The following is a 17,946-nucleotide window of genomic DNA, read 5'->3' on the forward strand; positions in this document are numbered from 1 at the left end:
TGCATTGATGGGTGCCAGGAGTGCTGAGACTATCAGATTAAAGGGTGAGATCAAGGGCCGTACTGTTCACATGCTTGTGGACAGCGGGAGCACCCATAGCTTCATCAACATCTTGCATAAGGTAGGGCTGAGATAGACCACGGTCTGAGAATGGAAGTGGGCAATGGACAGCATATGAGTAGTAGACTGTGTTGCCAGGGTGTGAGGATCAGGCTCTTTGATGACTGATTTTGCAAGAGATCTTTTTGCACTAGATCCATCTATCTATCAGTAAACAATGTAGATTGAAAAACGGATTTCAAAAGCATTTCATTTTTCAGTATATTCTGATTTTATATTGTACACATTTAGAGAGCTCTCACCTTGTGCAGAAAATCAAGAGCAAGCACTACAGAAGCTGCTATGAACCGAGCAGAGTTTTCATCCAATGGGGCACACAAGACTAAGGACAACGGTCCTGCTAAGCATGTGTTCAGCAGTATGGCGGCATATTCTGCATCAGCACGGGTGCAAAGGACTTGTGGCACAAAAAGAGATGGACACAAGCGTCGGATCAAAGCCTTCTCTTGAAGAATTTGCGACTCACGACCCAAGAGCTTCACCTTCTTTTTTGAATATCTTTTCATACTGATAATAGTGTCTGCACGTGTAAACATCACCTCGAATGTTAAGCCAGAACACTAATCAAGCCAAAAAATTTAGAGCAGATCAAGAACCAAAACTTACAACAAATATTTCATTTCAAAATGTTAGCTTTACATTAAGTTTTTTTTGAAGATAACTGTTATCTAAATTGTATCAGCTCTATTTGCAACCAACAGAGGGAAGAGCCTGCCTACTTGAGCCCTTCTTGCTAGCCAAACCCACTTCACAGCAATCTGTTGAATATATTGTATTTTGCCATTCCTGCTTTTAGAAAGAAAACATCGACAACATAAATCGAAAAAAAGATCAGAACTGTGTTGCTGAACAACACTGCAAGATGCCCAGAACCCAACAGAGGAACTAAACTCGCAACTCAGACATTTCTTTGGCACACAGTCGCTTCCAAACAATAGATAGCTAGGTTCTACATCGTGCTTGCTTCTTACCACCTATGAAAGGTGCAAGTTCTTTTAGAGTCAAAAATCAGCACCATCAACAGATCCATGTATATGAGCTTTTTCTGAGCATGCAAAAAGCTATAAGAGAATTTCCTTTTGCAAAGGAACTAACCAGATCTGACAATGTCGAATTCTCAAATTCATGAGGATCAACTTCAGGAGAATGTTTTCTTCTCAAATTGTTTAATCGTTCCCTCATCCTGCAAGCACATTACAACAAACTTGATTGGCACAGCACACAAATGTCAGCTAGATAAAAAGCCATGAATTTTAAAAGATTCCTATGCCCCTACACTTTAGGCATACAATTACCGCTCTCTGGAGCTTTGAACAATACTATCTGTAAACAATAAACAGAAACAAATAGTACACTGCCTTTACAAAACTCATTACTTCAGATCATCTTGAATAAGTTCATGCAATGGACCCACAACTTCCTCAAACTTCTCCTTTGTGATGACCCAGCATTCCACATCACCCAAAGCAACCGCTGTGATCGGACAAGATGCTTCACCCATCAACACCCACTCTCCAAAACAGCTCCCTTCTTTTACTATTTTTATTTTCCCTGTCCGTGGCATTTCATCATCTCGATCTGCCTGCTCTGTATGGTACATCAACTGCACTTCTCCTTGATGGATTACATACAGAGAGGACAGACTGTCATCCTGGACACAGCAGAAATGAAATCAGAACTCTATTACTGCATGTACAGTGTTAACAGGAGTTCACTGTAAAATATGCATAGAAAACAGGTCACCTAACTCAATAATGTGCCTTAAGCATAAAGCTTGGGATCCAGAGCCTCACGCCGTCTGTTATATAAAGGCCATACTCACCTTGCTTACTATAGGCTCCCCATTTTTATAAGAAACTTCCGTCAGTGCTTCTGACAACCGATGAAGCTGGGAAAGGGTCAAATGAGATAGAATTTCAACAGTCCTTAGCGCCTTTAAAATGGATTCATGACTATACTTTGTTGACAGCATACTGCGAAAAACTTCCCGCCTCAAAGACCACAAACTCCCATCCGTTACAGCACGCACAGAGGATTGGCGAGGCTTGCTATACCTGATTAAATAAAAGATGAAATAAAGATTAAGCAATGAAGAAGACATTCCCCAAAGCCTCCAACCAAACAACTGATTCTTAAAAGATGGGTCTAGAGCCCACATCAAAAAATGGTGAGTTATATTAGCAATTAAATTCTAAGATCTAACCAAGCGCTCTCTCAGAGGACAACCCACCAAGTGCTAGGGTAGCTTTCAGCTAAACCATTTGATTAAACAAAACAGAAACTGGCAAATATTTATATAAACTGAATCAATGAAAAGGCTATACAGAGTCCTCTCACCTACAGGAACAAGAGATAAAATGCACATCAAAGTCATAGTCACATGAAAACCCATTTCGTCCTGTCAAAACCCTAAAACGGACGAAACGGACGAAACTTTCGAGAATCGAAACACAGCAAAACGCTTTCAACGAAACCTTTATTTTGCCTCCGCATCTCAAATCTGCCAGGCTCTCACCAAAATAGGATCTGCCGGTACAGTCACTGACGCTACAATCACTGTGGCTGGAGTCACGGTGGGTTGAGGCATCAACTCTCTGCCGTCGCAATCTTCCACAACTCTCTCAACACTAAATGGCTCCGGACTTTCATCTTCCATAGCATATCTATGGGCCATGACAATGAATTGAGAAGAGATAGAGTAAGAATGTCGTACATCTGTCTTAACATGAGCCTCCCTCCTTCTCGCAAGGGCACAATCCTTCAGACGTCGAAGTAGATGCCTTTGAGCTCTAAAACAAGGTCATCCTTCAGCAAGGTCCTTGCCTTCGGCCTCTACCTCCGAGCTGCACCCTCCTCGGCTCTGCTCTCCTTCCACGCTTCGTTCAGCCTGCTCCTCAGCCGCATGAACATCAAGGGCTCCACAATGGGGGTGCACTGATCCCGCGACTGCTTCCCATCGCTTCTAGCCACAGCCCTTCGTACGGGCTGTGGTCGCCGTACAATCTATGCCTCAAGGCTCGAGCCAGTCCGCGACCCCCTCCTAGCAACTGTGCAAAAAGGCCCTCCTACGGGCACCCGCCATTGCCAGATCAACTCTGCTGCTGTCGTTTGCAGCAAGGTTGCTACATTGTGTGGTCTCTCCAGCCCGGCTCCCTGTATTCAGCATGCTCTACCCTCGCCATTCAGTTTGACATGAAAATCCTTATATCTTGTTTCACAATTCAGTTCGAACAGGCAGCACACCCACAGCCCGCTATGGGGCATCCCGTCCTCCCTTTGGTGCACTTTGATTCCAAGCCGCTTCTTCATCAACCAAAGGAGGCACCTTCTCGCTCCATCTTTGCGCAGGGTGAGCTCATTCTAGGCCGCATAATGTGGATGGAATTTCAGGTAGCAGAGACTCGGATTAAGGTCTTGAGCATGTACGCACCCGCTTGTAGACAGCACCGACCGGCTCTCTGACAATAAATCACGGATTGCCTCCCAAAGGTGGACTCATGGATTGTTGGAGGGGACTTTAATAATCTTGAGTTCCTGGAGGATAAGCAAGGAGCAGCCTCTTTTGCAGAGATGCCAACAGGGGAGAGGAGTAATTGGGAGCAGTTCATCTTTGCAATCCATGGCATGGACCCCTGGCGAGAGCCTGAGTTTTCTAAGACCCCAAGCAGCCTGCGCTTCTCTTTCCGCTAGTGGAGATTGGCTCCACTGGCATTTTAGCTAGCACTACTATGTCCGACCTTTCTCCAACGGTACTGCACTTAGAACAGCCCTCGCGGACTCCCCCAAAAAGGGGTTCGTATTTCATATGTTCTCTTCCAGGAGGCAAACGTTCAGCAATTGATAGCAGATCTCTTGAGAGAGCCCGAGAGCAGACCTGAGAAGGGTTGGGCTGCTCAGGTGGCTGAGAGGATTCAACGCAGCAATCGGGAGCTCCAAAGTCAGACCCTAAGACGGAGAATGGCTCTTCAAGAGCGGGAGAGAGCCCTTCGCACAGACCTTGCATCTATCGAGAGACTCAGGGAGCAGAATCCTGGGATCCCAGTGGCTTAGCGATCGCCTGGAGTGTGCGCGCTTGGAGCTACAGGATTTGGAGGTTTGCATAGCAAAGTTCTCATACCATTCTTCCCAAGCCAAGTGGATCCAGCAGGGAGATAGGATGATCCCACAATTCTTTCAAGCCACCGGACCATGGTCTGCAGGAGCCCATCTTCAGCGACTTCAAGACCCACAAGGACACATGCGCACGGACCCGTAGGAGATCCTTGAGCTGACTACAACCGTCTACAGCCAACTTTTTCAGTCAGCGGAGGTATCGCCCACAACCATTCTGGCTAGAGAGGTGGTTTAGGAGCAGGTCCCCTTAGTAGTTTTGCAAGGCCTTACCAAACAATTAGAGGCTCCTTTCATGGACGAGGAGTTGTGGGAGGCTCTTCAGGCCCTTCCAGCCGAAAAGTGCCCTGGCGAGGATGGCCTAACCCCGACCCTTTTTTTATGCTTCTGGGAGCATATCTCCACTCCTTTCAGACTAGCCTACAAGGAGATCTTCGACTCATGATCACTCCCACACTCCTTGAGTATGCATGCTTCATAGCTAGCTGTATCCCACTGGACTCACTCACACAAGAGGCATTGGCTGGAGATGTAGGTATTGCAGGTGGTTCCAAGATTCTGGTCATGGCTCTGAATCAGCCACTGACCATGGAAGATCTCCTACTTCTTCTGACAATTGGCACTCCCCATGCACCCCTAGTTGGAACAAATGAGGCTGGATGTACCTATCACTATTGCATGGTAGGAGTCCAGGAGATGATCTCACACTACTGGTTAAAAGATTCTGGTCATGGCTCTAAATCAGCCACCGACCATGGAAGATCTACTTCTTCTGGCTATTGGCACTCCCCATGCGCCCGTAGTTGGAACAAATGAGGCTGGATGGTACCTATACGCTATCAATATTGAATGGCAGGAGTCCAGGAAATGATCTCACACTACCAGTGAATTTGCCCTTCAGCACTAAGATTTGGCAGTGCTGCTTCAAAAACCTCTCACAACATGAGCACATCCACAACATGTGTTCCGTGGGGATGGTAACCTGGCTGACAGAGGGGATCTATACCACAAAGATGGTATCCCCTACTTGGTGAGTCACGAGATGGTCATGCATCAGGAAATTCAAGAGGCCACTTTGTTGGAGTAACATCTGAACATATGTTAGAACACACAGCAGAATTTCGACTCACCCCCACAAGATCACACTCTAGATCCTACACGGAGATGTGCGTGTACACATACATGTAACGTAAACCACGCTCAGATCTACAAGATATGCCAAACCAATTCTTGAATAAGAACGTCCTAGAGGGGACCAAAAATGTATTACAAAATGGTGCACTCACAAACCACAATATGTGGACAGCAGGGTGCTGCCCACTATGCTGAATCTGAGGCCACACAGTGTTGCCCTGATCCGCTGCTCTCTTGTTTTGCTGCATGCCTCTGTTGAGGACGCCAGTGGAGCCCAACACACTGTCAGCTTCCCTTCTGCATCTCTGTGATCTGCTCACCACCTGAGCTCCTCACAAGTGCTATGGTCTGCTGCTGCAGCAGCTGGTATCTCTGCTGCACTCTGCTGCTGCTGTAGTCTCCACCTTCTCTAGTGCCATGGACCTTGGTGCACTTCTGACGGCTGGATCTGCTGGCTGTATGCTGCTGCCTTTTTCTACCTTCTCTAGTGCCTTTGTCCAATTCTGAAGGCCAGATCTGCACCCTGCAACGGCCTCAACTTTAATACTTATGCCTCCCCAATGGGGGCCCTTTACAGGGGCTGACATGCCCCGGCCCCCCACAGACTCGCCGATCAAGTCTGTAACAGACCGATTGGTCTGTAAATCTGGCTGTCCCAGTCTGTGGACTGGCAGAGCAGAGCAGGCTTTGGGGGCCTATAAAACCCCTCAGGCCTGGCCCATTCCTGCCCTCTGTCTGGGCTGCATAGCTGCCTATATGCAGGCCTATTCATTGACTTATCTGCCCCTTGACAATGCCCATGTGTGGCCCCAGGGATAGCCAGCACCATGGCTGTCCTCTGCCGGACAGGTCTTCCCTAAAGGTTGAGTTGTATGTAAACATTAAAAGGATATCTGTATACTGCTCATGTGGCACCCGGTGTGCTGCCCACATGGCAGTCTCTTCATCCCTCGGGCTGCATACCTGCCTATATGCAGGCCTATTCATTGACTTATCTGCCCCTTGACAATGCCCATGTGTGGCCCAAGCCATGGCCAGCACTATGGCTGTCCTTTGTGGGACAGATCAGCCCTAACGGGTCAGTTGTATGTAACCATCAAAAGGATATCTGTATACTGCCCATGTGGCAGCATGTGTGCAGGCCTCATGCCAGCCTCTTCACCCTCGGGCTGCGTACCTGCCTAGGCATATGCATGCCTGTTTACTGACTTATCTGCCCATTGACAATACCTTGTTAAGCCAGGCAATCTCCAATTCTCCAGGACCAGATAAACAGGTACAAACACCACTGGTGCCTCTCCAAATCCTATCAAAGAAACCCCGAATCGGAGGCAAAAAAACCACAACCAAAGAAATGTCAAAAGCCCCGGTTCAGAGGATAAAACAAAATAAAAAAATTATTTAAAAAATGTTTTTCTGGTCTGACCAGATCTGGCCGACCAAATTGACCTGGTCGGTAAAATCTGACCAGGTCGGTCAACCTGTTGGTTGACCGACTTAAAGCCCCTTCCTATTTAAAGGGGGGGGGGCTGGGTATTCAAACACAATCTCTCTTCCAGCTCCAGAGGTTCCTGCACACCCTGAGCCACTTCTGCCTCCTGGCTGCCTCCTCTGCTGCCTCAACTTCTGCCTCCTGGCTGCCTCCTCTGCTGTCCTCTTTTCTGCTCCAGATTTGCCCTCTTTTCTGCCCCAGATCTGCCCCTCCTTTCTGCTCAGATCTGTCCTCCTTTCTGCTCCAGATCTGTCCCCTTTTTCAGCTCCAGATCTGCCCTCTTTTCTGCTCCAGAACAACCTTCCTTTCTGCTTCAGTTCTGCTCTCCTTTCTGCATCAGATCAGCTCCAATTTCTGCTCCAGATCTGCCTTCGTTTAGCTTCAGATCTGTCCCAACTTCTGCTCCAAGATCTGCCCTCAACTTCTGCTCCAGATCTACCTCCAACTTCCGCTCCAGATTCTGTTCTTTCTATTCCAAATCTGCAGCAACCCCTGCATCAGTTTGCTGTCTCAGATTTGGTTCAGTTCCAACTTGTGGAGCTAGTGCAGAAGTCCACTACAGTTGTCAGGACTGAAGTTTGTTTCCTCCAGAGCTTCTCTCATATCTTCACTTGTACTGAGTTCCGTTTGTGATATATATATCTTCTTCAGCCATTGATTGTCTTCAGTATTGTTTTATTTGTCTCCAAGTATTTTCTTTATATGGTATCAGAGCCAGGTGTGCCAATCGACACCTGAGCCTTGATCTGGAAAGCTTGGAAGATAAATCATCACCTGAAGATGTCTTCTCCCTCTTCTCCGAAGCGATCTCAGCCTGAATCAACCTCTATTCAACCATCACCTTCGACATATGTCGAGAGAGAGTCTACTAGGATTGAAGGTGATGAATACCTCTCCAAACTCTTTAAAGAATTTGCTGAATTCCAGAAATGGAAGGAACTTGAAGCAGGTACCCGCACACCTCGTGCCTCTACCTCTCCACGGTTCTCTCCAATACGTCAACAAGGACCTCTATTCAACTCAGAAGAAGCTGAGCAACATCTCAAGTTCGGTGCCAACGAAGAACAAGTATCCCCTGACGAAAGAGGACAGGCCGGCATGAGAACATTGGATTATTCGACAGTGCCTATTCCACAAGAATCAGTGCAAGGTATGATGCCCTATTCCCTTAGTGCAACTCCTTCTGTTATGCAAGGCATAGGAACAAGTAATCACGAGGACACAGATCCATACATGCATGTGAACACTCGCAGACGAGAAAGGAGAAATGCGTCTGACAATGAGTTTGCTTTCGGTTCACATCCCTCCCATCCCTCTCATCTCTTCCGCTGCCATCTTTCCTCCAGTGGTTTCTCATCCTCCTCCTTCTCCCATGCCACTGGATTCCTATAGTTTATTTCCCTCTATCTCTCCCGCTGCCTCTTTTTCACCTCTCATGTCTTATCCCACCTCTCATATTCATCCCTCCCCCTCAGGACCTTTTCCAAATTCCTTTATTCCTCCGGTGATGCCACCTCTCCCTTCTTCTCACTCTGCTACTATTCCAAATTCTCTTATGCCTCCACCGGTTGCTTCTCCCTATCATTCTATTTCTTCCCCTCACCCTGTCTCTGCAACAGCCAAACATGCTTTCACTAATATGACTCGTTTTAACGGGTCTAATTATACCACATGGTCCAATCTTATGCGCCATGTGCTTGATTCTCAAGACCTATGGGAACTCGTTCAAGGTACCGAATCGCCACCTGATCCTCATGTTTATCCTCCTCAGGTAGTTCGTTCGTGGCGACATCGTAATGCCACTGCCATTGTTGAAATTATGCAAGGTCTTTTACCTGAATTTCACTCTCAATTACAGCATTTTGATCTTGCCTCTGAGCGATGGGCACATCTCACTGACCGCTATGCAGCTCGAGATCGTACTCGTCGCATCAATCTTGACCATGATCTCCAACAATTCCAGATTCTTGCTGACGATGATCTCAAGGTTAAACTAGCCGATTACCGGCGGTTAGTTGCTGAATTTGCCACAACTGGTCCTCCCAAATCCGAGGATGACCAAGTTACTTTCTTTTTAAATAAACTTCCGCCCAAGTATTTCAGTTTTATGCAACAAATCATTTCTCAACCTTCTCTTCCTACTTTTTATGAGTTTGAATGTCAACTTTTGCGTTATGCTCGTCTTTACTCTCAGGTCCACCAAAAACATAGCATTCCTGCTTCAGAGGGGGCTCTTCTCTCCGGGATTCCAAAAGATCAACCTAGCTCCGGAAAGCCCTCTCCTACTCCTAACCCCTCTAGTAGTAAACCCGCCTGGCACTCCCTTCCCAAAAAGAATAGGTTTTGTCAGCATTGCCAGAGAGTTGGGCATATTGACGATGAATGTCGCTCCAAAGCCAAAGGCCTTCTTCCTCAACCTCCCACCATGACTCCTCAACCACCCCGTTGGACTCCTCAGCTCCCTACCACGACTCCTCAACCACCCCGTTGGACTCCACAGCCCCCTACCACGACTCCTCAGCCACCTCGTTGGCGTCCTAGGGGTGGTCCTCCTCCTCCTCCTTCGAACACTGGTCTCTGGAGACCCCAGGGCCATGTCACTAATCACTTCACTCCATCTCCTCCCTTTATAACTCCTGAAGGTCTGTCTGACTGGTCCACCGGAGATTCTCTAGACTTCACTTCTCAAGCCTTGATCCATATCACCGAGCTTGACTCCTCCTCTCCCTTATCTGGGTCAGCTTTTCATACTCTTCCATGTGACTCTAAATCTTCTTGGATTGTGGATAGTGGAGCCACTCATCATATGACCCCTCATCCTGATCTCTTCATTTCTCGCCAACCCATCATAGATGAGTCCTCGGGACTCCTCCTAGCTAGAGGTGATGCTCAACCTAATGGTCTGTACTTTATAAATCAATTTATTGCGACTCCCTCCCATTGCGGTTCTGAGTTTCATCGGCTTTACGGTAATGCTACCCTAAAAGATCCAACTGACACAGAACGATTATGGCATTATCGTCTGGGACATTTGTCCTATGACTCTTTATATGAAATGTCTCGGGATCATCTAGTTGATGGCCTACCTAAATTATCGCGCGCTAAAGATATTTGTCATCCCTGTCAATTAGGTAAACAAAGCCGCACTCCTTTTCCTTCTCATTCCACTTCTCGAGCCAGTGAGATTTTGCGTCTAATTCATCTCGATATTAGTGGCAAATCTCATGTTCCTTCCCTCAATGGTTCACATTATTTCTTCTTAATTGTGGATGATTACTCTCGCTATCAATGGGTGTTTTTCATGAAAGAGAAATCCGACACTTTTTCTTTCTTTGCTACTTGGGCTCGCTTGGTAATGAACCAAACAGGCAAGTCTATTGGGATTGCTCGTAGTGATAATGGTGGTGAATTCATTTCCCATGAATTCACTCACTTCCTTCAAGAGCATGGTATCCAACGCCATCTTACATCTCCAAATTCGCCTTCCCAAAATGCTCGTGTCGAACGGCGACAACGTACTGTCATGAACATGGCCCGTTCCATGCTTTTTGCAGCCGAGTTGCCTGAACGTCTCTGGCCCGAAGCCGTCAATACTTCTGTCTATATCCTTAATCGCTGTCCTACTCAACCCATCCTGAACATGACGCCTTTTGAGGCCTTCTATGGCTATTGTCCTTCTATTTCTCATCTTCGTATCTTTGGCTGCCGCGCGTACACTCATACTCCCAATGATACTCGCGGTAAACTCAAACCTCGTGCTGAACTTTTTCTTCTAGTTGGCTACTCGACAGAAGCCAAAGCTTATCGATTATTTGATCCTCGTACAAACAAAGTTTTGGTTCGCCGAGATGTGGTCTTCGATGAAAGAGCAGTGCTTAAAAATTCCTCTATTCTCTCTACTGATGACGTCTCCACTCCAGTTCCCTCCGACAATTCTCCACCCGAAATTCCTTCCTCTCCTCCCGAAACATCTCTCCCCCCACCCATTGCTTCTCCTCACGACCCACTGCCACGCTGGTATCGTCAAACTATGAAGGATTCCGGGATTATTCATGTCGAACTTCCTCCTTCTGGTCCTCGCCGCTCTACTCGAATAACTTCTTCTACTGCCACTGCCTCTTTTTTTACCACGGCCTATATCATACATTCTGAACCTGCCACTTGGCAGGAAGCAGTTAAAAATCCTGCGTGGCATCGTGCTATGGAACAGGAGCTTGAAAGTATTGATTGCAATCAGACCTGGATCTTGGTCAATCGACCCACTCACAAAAAGGTCATCGGAACCAAGTGGATCTTCCGAACAAAACTCAAAGCCGATGGCACCCTGGACAAATACAAAGCCCGCTTAGTAGTGCAAGGATTCCGCCAAAAACATGGTATCGATTATGAGGAAACCTTTGCCCCTACTACTCGGTTAACTTCCTTTCGTCTTCTTCTCGCCTTAGCTGCTCATCACCACTGGACTATCTATCAAATGGATGTCAAGAGTGCCTTTCTCAATGGCTACCTTGATGAAGAAGTCTATGTGACTCCCCCACCAGGTTTTTCTCCTCCTGGCCATGAAAATAAGGTTTTCCGTCTCCGCAAAGCTCTTTATGGACTCAAACAAGCACCTCGATCATGGTTCCACCGGATAGACACCTTCCTCAAAACTAATGGTTTTCATTCTACTCCCTTTGATCCAAATTTATATATCCATCATTCGTCAGAGGGGGTCTGCTTTATTTTACTCTATGTCGATGATCTTTTGCTTTTAGGCTCCACTCCCACTACACTTCAGTACATTAAAACTCAACTCAGCATCACTTTTGAAATGACTAATCTTGGTCGGCTCTCCTATTTCTTAGGCATGGAAGTTGTACAACATTCTGGTGGTACTTTTGTTTCTCAACAGAAATATGCTCTTCAACTCCTTGATCAAATCATTCCTCATGAGCCTAAGCTGGCCGCCACTCCCTTAGATCCCACCGTAAAGCTCTCAAAAGACTTGGAGTCTCCTCCCTTTGATGAACATCTCTATCGCCAGGTTGTTGGCAAACTCCTCTGGCTCCTTCACACTTGTCCTGATCTTGCTTACTCCGTCTCTATTCTCAGTCAGTATTTTAATGAACCTAAGCTCACTCATTGGCATGCATGTATTCGTATCTTGCGGTTCATTCGTGGTACTTACTCTTATGGTTTACATTTCAGACCAGGACTAACCCTACAGGGATACACTAATTCCGACTGGGCTGGTGACCCGGACAATCGTCGTTCTCATGGCGGCTATATTTTCTCATTTGGCTCGGCACCTGTTTCTTGGTCTAGCCGTAAACAAGAGACTGTTGCTGGTTCTTCTACTGAGGCTGAATACCGGGCCTTGTATGATTGTACCACAGAGGCCATATATCTCCGACAGTTTTTGGCAGAATTGCACTTTCCTTGTACTGAACCCACGATCCTCTACGTCGACAACAAAAGTGCCATTGCTCTCGCAGGCAATCCCATTTTTTCCAACCGCACCAAACATGTCGGTGTTCACTTTCATTTTACTCGCGAGCAAGTGGAATTAGGTACTATTCGGTTGATCTATGTTCCAGCTGCCGATAATCATGCTGATATTCTTACCAAGCCGGTTAATCGCCCTACTCTTGAGCATCTCTGCCCACGGTTGGGGATTGGTTTACCTCCTCCTCTTTAACAGTTTTTTTCTCTTTGTGTACTTAAGGAAGTGAACAAATCCCCTGCGAGGGCACTCCTTCAAGTCTTTCTTTTTTGTACCATCATCTGGGCATTTAGTGAAGATGAAAACCTACTCTGTAGGCATCTCCATCTAAATGAAAACCCAAAAAAAAACCCCAAAAAAAAAAAAAGGCTGATGAAGATGATAGATCACTCATGGAACACCTCTTTGCTTCTCCTGTCTGCATTGGACATTGAGAGGGGGTGTTAAGCCAGGCAATCTCCAATTCTCCAGGACCAGATAAACAGGTACAAACACCACTGGTGCCTCTCCAAATCCTGTCAAAGAAACCCCGAATCGGAGGCAAAAAAACCACAACCAAAGAAATGTCAAAAGCCCCGGTTCAGAGGATAAAACAAAATTAAAAAATTATTTAAAAAATGTTTTTCTGGTCTGACCAGATCTGGCCGACCAGATTGACCTGGTCGGTCAAATCTGACCAGGTCGGTCAACCTGTTGGTTGACCGACTTAAAGCCCCTTCCTATTTAAAGGGGGGGGGGGCTGGGTATTCAAACACAATCTCTCTTCCAGCTCCAGAGGTTCCTGCACACCCTGAGCCACTTCTGCCTCCTGGCTGCCTCCTCTGCTGCCTCAACTTCTGCCTCCTGGCTGCCTCCTCTGCTGTCCTCTTTTCTGCTCCAGATTTGCCCTCTTTTCTGCCCCAGATCTGCCCCTCCTTTCTGCTCAGATCTGTCCTCCTTTCTGCTCCAGATCTGTCCCCTTTTTCAGCTCCAGATCTGCCCTCTTTTCTGCTCCAGAACAACCTTCCTTTCTGCTTCAGTTCTGCTCTCCTTTCTGCATCAGATCAGCTCCAATTTCTGCTCCAGATCTGCCTTCGTTTAGCTTCAGATCTGTCCCAACTTCTGCTCCAAGATCTGCCCTCAACTTCTGCTCCAGATCTACCTCCAACTTCCGCTCCAGATTCTGTTCTTTCTATTCCAAATCTGCAGCAACCCCTGCATCAGTTTGCTGTCTCAGATTTGGTTCAGTTCCAACTTGTGGAGCTAGTGCAGAAGTCCACTACAGTTGTCAGGACTGAAGTTTGTTTCCTCCAGAGCTTCTCTCATATCTTCACTGATATATATATCTTCTTCAGCCATTGATTGTCTTCAGTATTGTTTTATTTGTCTCCAAGTATTTTCTTTATATACCTATGTGTGGCCCGAGGGATGGCCAGCACCATGGGTGTCCTTTGTGGCACAGGTCCGCCCTGACGGGTGGGTCGTACGTAGCCATACAAAGGATATCTGTATGCTGCCCATGTGGCAGCCTGGCAAGGAGCCAAAGCCCAGTGAAACAGCTCCAAGGCAGCTAGCTTCTCCTTTGCTTATCAGCGCTGAATAGCTGATTTTGTATCATTTTTTAAGCATATAATCTAACATAATTTTTCCTTGGGTAGGGGATCATCAACTTTACATGCATAGAAGGGGCCAGCTGATATAATAGAAGGTACTTTTTCATTGCAACAGGGGGGGGGGGTGGGGGGGGACTAGAACTATTTGGAAGGTCTAGAACTATTTGGAAGGACTTAACCAGTGCACTGCCTCCAAAAAAAGGCGTCATCTAGGCAAACAAGGATGATTTAATGATGCAAATAATAACTTTGTCAACACTTCAAATACAGAAAGTCAAGGCATGAAGTTTCAACCAAGTACGATATGCTGCCCGCTTATAGGGATCTGAAGTGGAACCTTACATCAATGCCAGTTCTCCGAAGCAGGAAAAAGAGTCAGCATTGTAGCGATTGACCACTGTGCCAAGATCTTGCCCTCCAAGGACCGCAGCCTGCAATGGCATTTGTTTCTTTAATCCCTGGACTTATTTCATTCATGTACTTCTGGCAGGACTTTCTGGAATTCCACTGGGGCAAACTGAAAGAGAACTTGGCATTCAAAAACCCTTAATCTGAGTCCCTGCTGCTCTTGTTTAAAGTTCAAAGTTCATACCTGAGAAAATAGTACCTCAAATTCACCAGAATCCACAATGTAGAAGCAATTATCTTCTGCACCCTAACATGGCCATTCCGAAATTTTAACATGCTTTTCACAACAAATAAACTAGAAATGCCGTAACATTCAGACGAAACTAGAGGCAGGCCAGAATACACCTTCTTTTTTTTTTGGGGTAAATAAAATTAAAACTTCATAAGGCTAGACTATATATATATCTAATTTTATTAGCATTAGTACAATAAACCTTCACAACACTAATGGTGTGCCTCGAGACAAAGGAATGAAAAAATGAAAGACCTAGCTGCAGAAGTCAAATAAAGGACCCTGCCAGAGAAGAGGTGGCAGTATGCTATCTTTTGGGGGGAATGAGGATACACCCTACTCAGTCAAAAAACAGGATAACAATGTTCTGCTTGAACATGAGCGCGAAAATCCCCCTAGACATCCCTCTGACAACGTGAACAATATTGCACAAAAATGAAAAATATTGTGTGTAACTTTTAGGGTGTCAAATCAAAAGAACACACCTGTCGTATTATAACATCCCCTGCCTGAACTTCTATTTTCTCCATGCAGTCATAAAGAACACGACGTTGTTTTTCTGTTAGGCCATTAAATAAAAAGTTTCCTTGCAGCGCTCGTTCTATCCGTGCCTGCAACATTATTGCGTCAACCCGGAATAAACTCCAGGTTTTAAAAAAATGCTCATAGAAACTCTTAACATATTTAGTTCAAAACAATCTAGTAAGTCATACAGTCAAAGTCTTGGTGTCTGAACAGTTAAATTCTAATATACAAATCGTAGCAAATAAGGACGTTTGCAACAAACTCTTTCTTAATGAGACAACGCAATAGAATCCTCATTAAGTAACTACAATAAAGAACCAACCACGTCATTGTCAGTCTTCAGGTGCGTTTCAAAATGAGGCTCCCGTGTGACACCATGATGCAGTGATGACTCTATAGCCCTAAGGCGTGCACCAGATACTTCATGGCGGACAGGACGAGTTTCCATGTGTCTCCAACCTTTGTGTGATGGAGAGAGATCTTTTTTCACTACTTCAGTCATCTGCTCAATTGGTTTCATACCAGCACTTCCTTCAACCTCCTAAAGATTCAAACATTGAAAGGAACTCAGGCAAAATAAAATAGAAAAACAAACAGAACTTTTGGCCAAATCAACCTTTCTGCTAACCAAAATAATCAAAATGGTGCCAGCTTCCTTACATTCATCAGACCATCAATGCGCACAACTATAATTGTAATGTCATCTGTACGGGTTTCATAATGCAACCAAAGACGATAAGACTCTGCAACCACAGCTGCACATGCGTTGCATGGATCCGGATGTTCAGCCACCTATATCATCCAGCCCACCCAAAAGAAAACCAAAGATCAAATACTAATCACAATGCAAAATGCCATGGAATACAACTCTCTCTCTCTCTCTCTCTCTCTCTCTCTCTCTCTCTCTCTCTCTCTCTCTCCACCTCATCCCTTCACCTCCCGCCGTCACCTCAGCCCGTCGCCCGTCACCTCAACCTTGTCATCGTCACCCGTCAACTCTCGCCACCCGTCGCGCATCATCGTCACTGATCCGCCCATAGCCTCAGCCGTTTCCTTTCTGCTTTGGTTCTTTAGAGGACCGCAAGCAGCCACCACCAACCGCCAACACCGCCCAACAGTCGCCTCCAACAGTAACCACCACCAGAGCTAGCGACAAGAGCAACCACAGCAACCAGGACATTCGACCCCCCTTCCAACTTTGTTGACAACAGCCTCCCTTTAAAAACCCTAACTTAACCTAACCTAGGTTAACTCTTACCGAACCGAACCTCAACAGAAGTTAACCCCACCCAAGGTTTAACCCCTGGCTGGGCTGAGCTAATCCCCAGCCCAGCTAGGGGGTAGCAGTAGACATGGCTAGCAAGGAATGGCTGATCCTCTCCTCAAAGTCCCCCCCCCCTCAACCCCAATCATCTCAGGCAGTAGGTCCCGATACGCCATCGTTGCAACTATGACACCCTCTCTATATGCACATACATACCTACGAGGAGGGCTGGACCGACCCATCATTGGGCTCCATTAATAGACTTTTTATCTACAAGAGCAGCTATGAGAGTTAAAGATGCAACTGGCAGATGCAGTAGCTAGAATTCAAGTTCTAGAAGGACCTGGCAAGCAAGCAGTCATGGATGAGGTTGTAAAATCTTACAAGGCTTCCCCCCCTAACCCCCAGCTAGTCTCCAAAGTCAAAGACCTAGTTCACACTGAAGTACAAACCGCAAGGAAGGAAGTGATTGTGGAGTTTGGTTGTCAGCAGAAGACGTAGAGTTGTCCTACCTACCCACAAAGGACAACATAGCAGATATGTTTACAAAGGCACTTCCTCGTCCCAAGTTCGAAGTCTTTCGACAGGCTTTACACTTGGTTCCCTTTGCTACATGATCTGGCATACCTTGGTAAATTGATAGGTGGCTATATCCTTTTGGATGAACATGTGCCACCATGACCAGAAAATACCAGGTATTCTGAGTCGTTTCCAGAATACTTCAGCCCATACAATGGAGGGGGATTCGTAGGCCATCTTCTCCCAATCGTATTGATGCCCTCTGGGCCCTGGTATGTGCCATGTAGCTTTAGTTATTGGCACTTAGGTCACCTAGTACTCTTAGTGTCTTATGACACCTAGTACTAGTGGTACCACTAGGACACTAGGTCCTAGGGTTCTCTTTTATAGTACTTTGTACTTTCATTTTCATTCCACTAGTTGATGTGACGGCTTCTACTTCTTGCTCCACTCTTGTGCATCCTTTTGCTTCCATGAGCCTACATACACTACCCATTTTTCATCATTCCTTGCAACCTTGACCTAAGGTAATGCTGTTGCCTTATTTTTCAATTGAGCTCGTGTAAGTTCTTCGGCTATCCATATCTTAGTTCCTTTCAGCTTGTAGGATTGTCAGAGAAGCCTGACTCGTAGATCCCGTGAGTTACGCATAATGATAGCATGACCTTTAGGCTGTAAGATACGAGTTGCTCTGAGTTCATCGTCATCATCAAGAGCATCATCCTTATCAACTGTCCAATCAATATTAGGCATGGCTGCTTTGACATGTGTGTCATTGAAAGAGTCTTCCTCTTTGTACCATCCTTCAGGGAGTCGCCCTATTCTAATCTTCAAAGCATTATCACGCCTATCTGATGTTCTTTAATCTCATTCTGAATGTAAGCCTTGTTAACAACCGCTCTCGAACATAATGATAGTGAGCTTTAATGTGCTTGGTATGCGCATGAAACATTGGATTACGCGCAATGGCCAAAGCACTCTGGCTGTCAGTGAAGAGCATAGTGGAGGATGTCTAGCGAATACCAAGATCTGTAAGTAACTGTCGAAGCTAGACACACTCTACTG

At 46.1% G+C, this 17,946-nt stretch overlaps 1 protein-coding gene across 4 annotated transcripts in view; it reads right to left on the reverse strand.

Moving 5' to 3' along the window:
- Positions 1 to 17,946, reverse strand: part of LOC147888226 (protein phosphatase 2C and cyclic nucleotide-binding/kinase domain-containing protein) — a 74,094-nt gene that overhangs the window by 46,979 nt on the left and 9,169 nt on the right. For all 4 annotated transcript variants that reach the window (XR_015543099.1, XR_015543098.1, XR_015543097.1 and 1 more), the window contains exons 2-11: positions 15,759 to 15,890; positions 15,421 to 15,639; positions 15,059 to 15,184; positions 14,526 to 14,588; positions 14,276 to 14,364; positions 1,943 to 2,174; positions 1,497 to 1,771; positions 1,216 to 1,303; positions 840 to 906; positions 363 to 640 (exon numbers count right to left, since the gene is read on the reverse strand). Coding sequence is in view for 1 of the 4 variants with exons in the window: in XM_087393351.1 (XP_087249477.1) it covers positions 363 to 640; positions 840 to 906; positions 1,216 to 1,303; positions 1,497 to 1,771; positions 1,943 to 2,174; positions 14,276 to 14,364; positions 14,526 to 14,588; positions 15,059 to 15,184; positions 15,421 to 15,639; positions 15,759 to 15,890 (1,569 nt within the window). In the remaining 3 variants the exon portion in view is untranslated. The remainder of the gene's footprint in view (positions 1 to 362; positions 641 to 839; positions 907 to 1,215; positions 1,304 to 1,496; positions 1,772 to 1,942; positions 2,175 to 14,275; positions 14,365 to 14,525; positions 14,589 to 15,058; positions 15,185 to 15,420; positions 15,640 to 15,758; positions 15,891 to 17,946) is intronic.

This window comes from Dipteris shenzhenensis, chromosome 22, assembly GCF_047967505.1.
Source record: "Dipteris shenzhenensis isolate YYH24624 ecotype China chromosome 22, Dip_SZ_1.0, whole genome shotgun sequence".
NCBI classification, from domain to species: Eukaryota; Viridiplantae; Streptophyta; class Polypodiopsida; order Gleicheniales; family Dipteridaceae; genus Dipteris; species Dipteris shenzhenensis.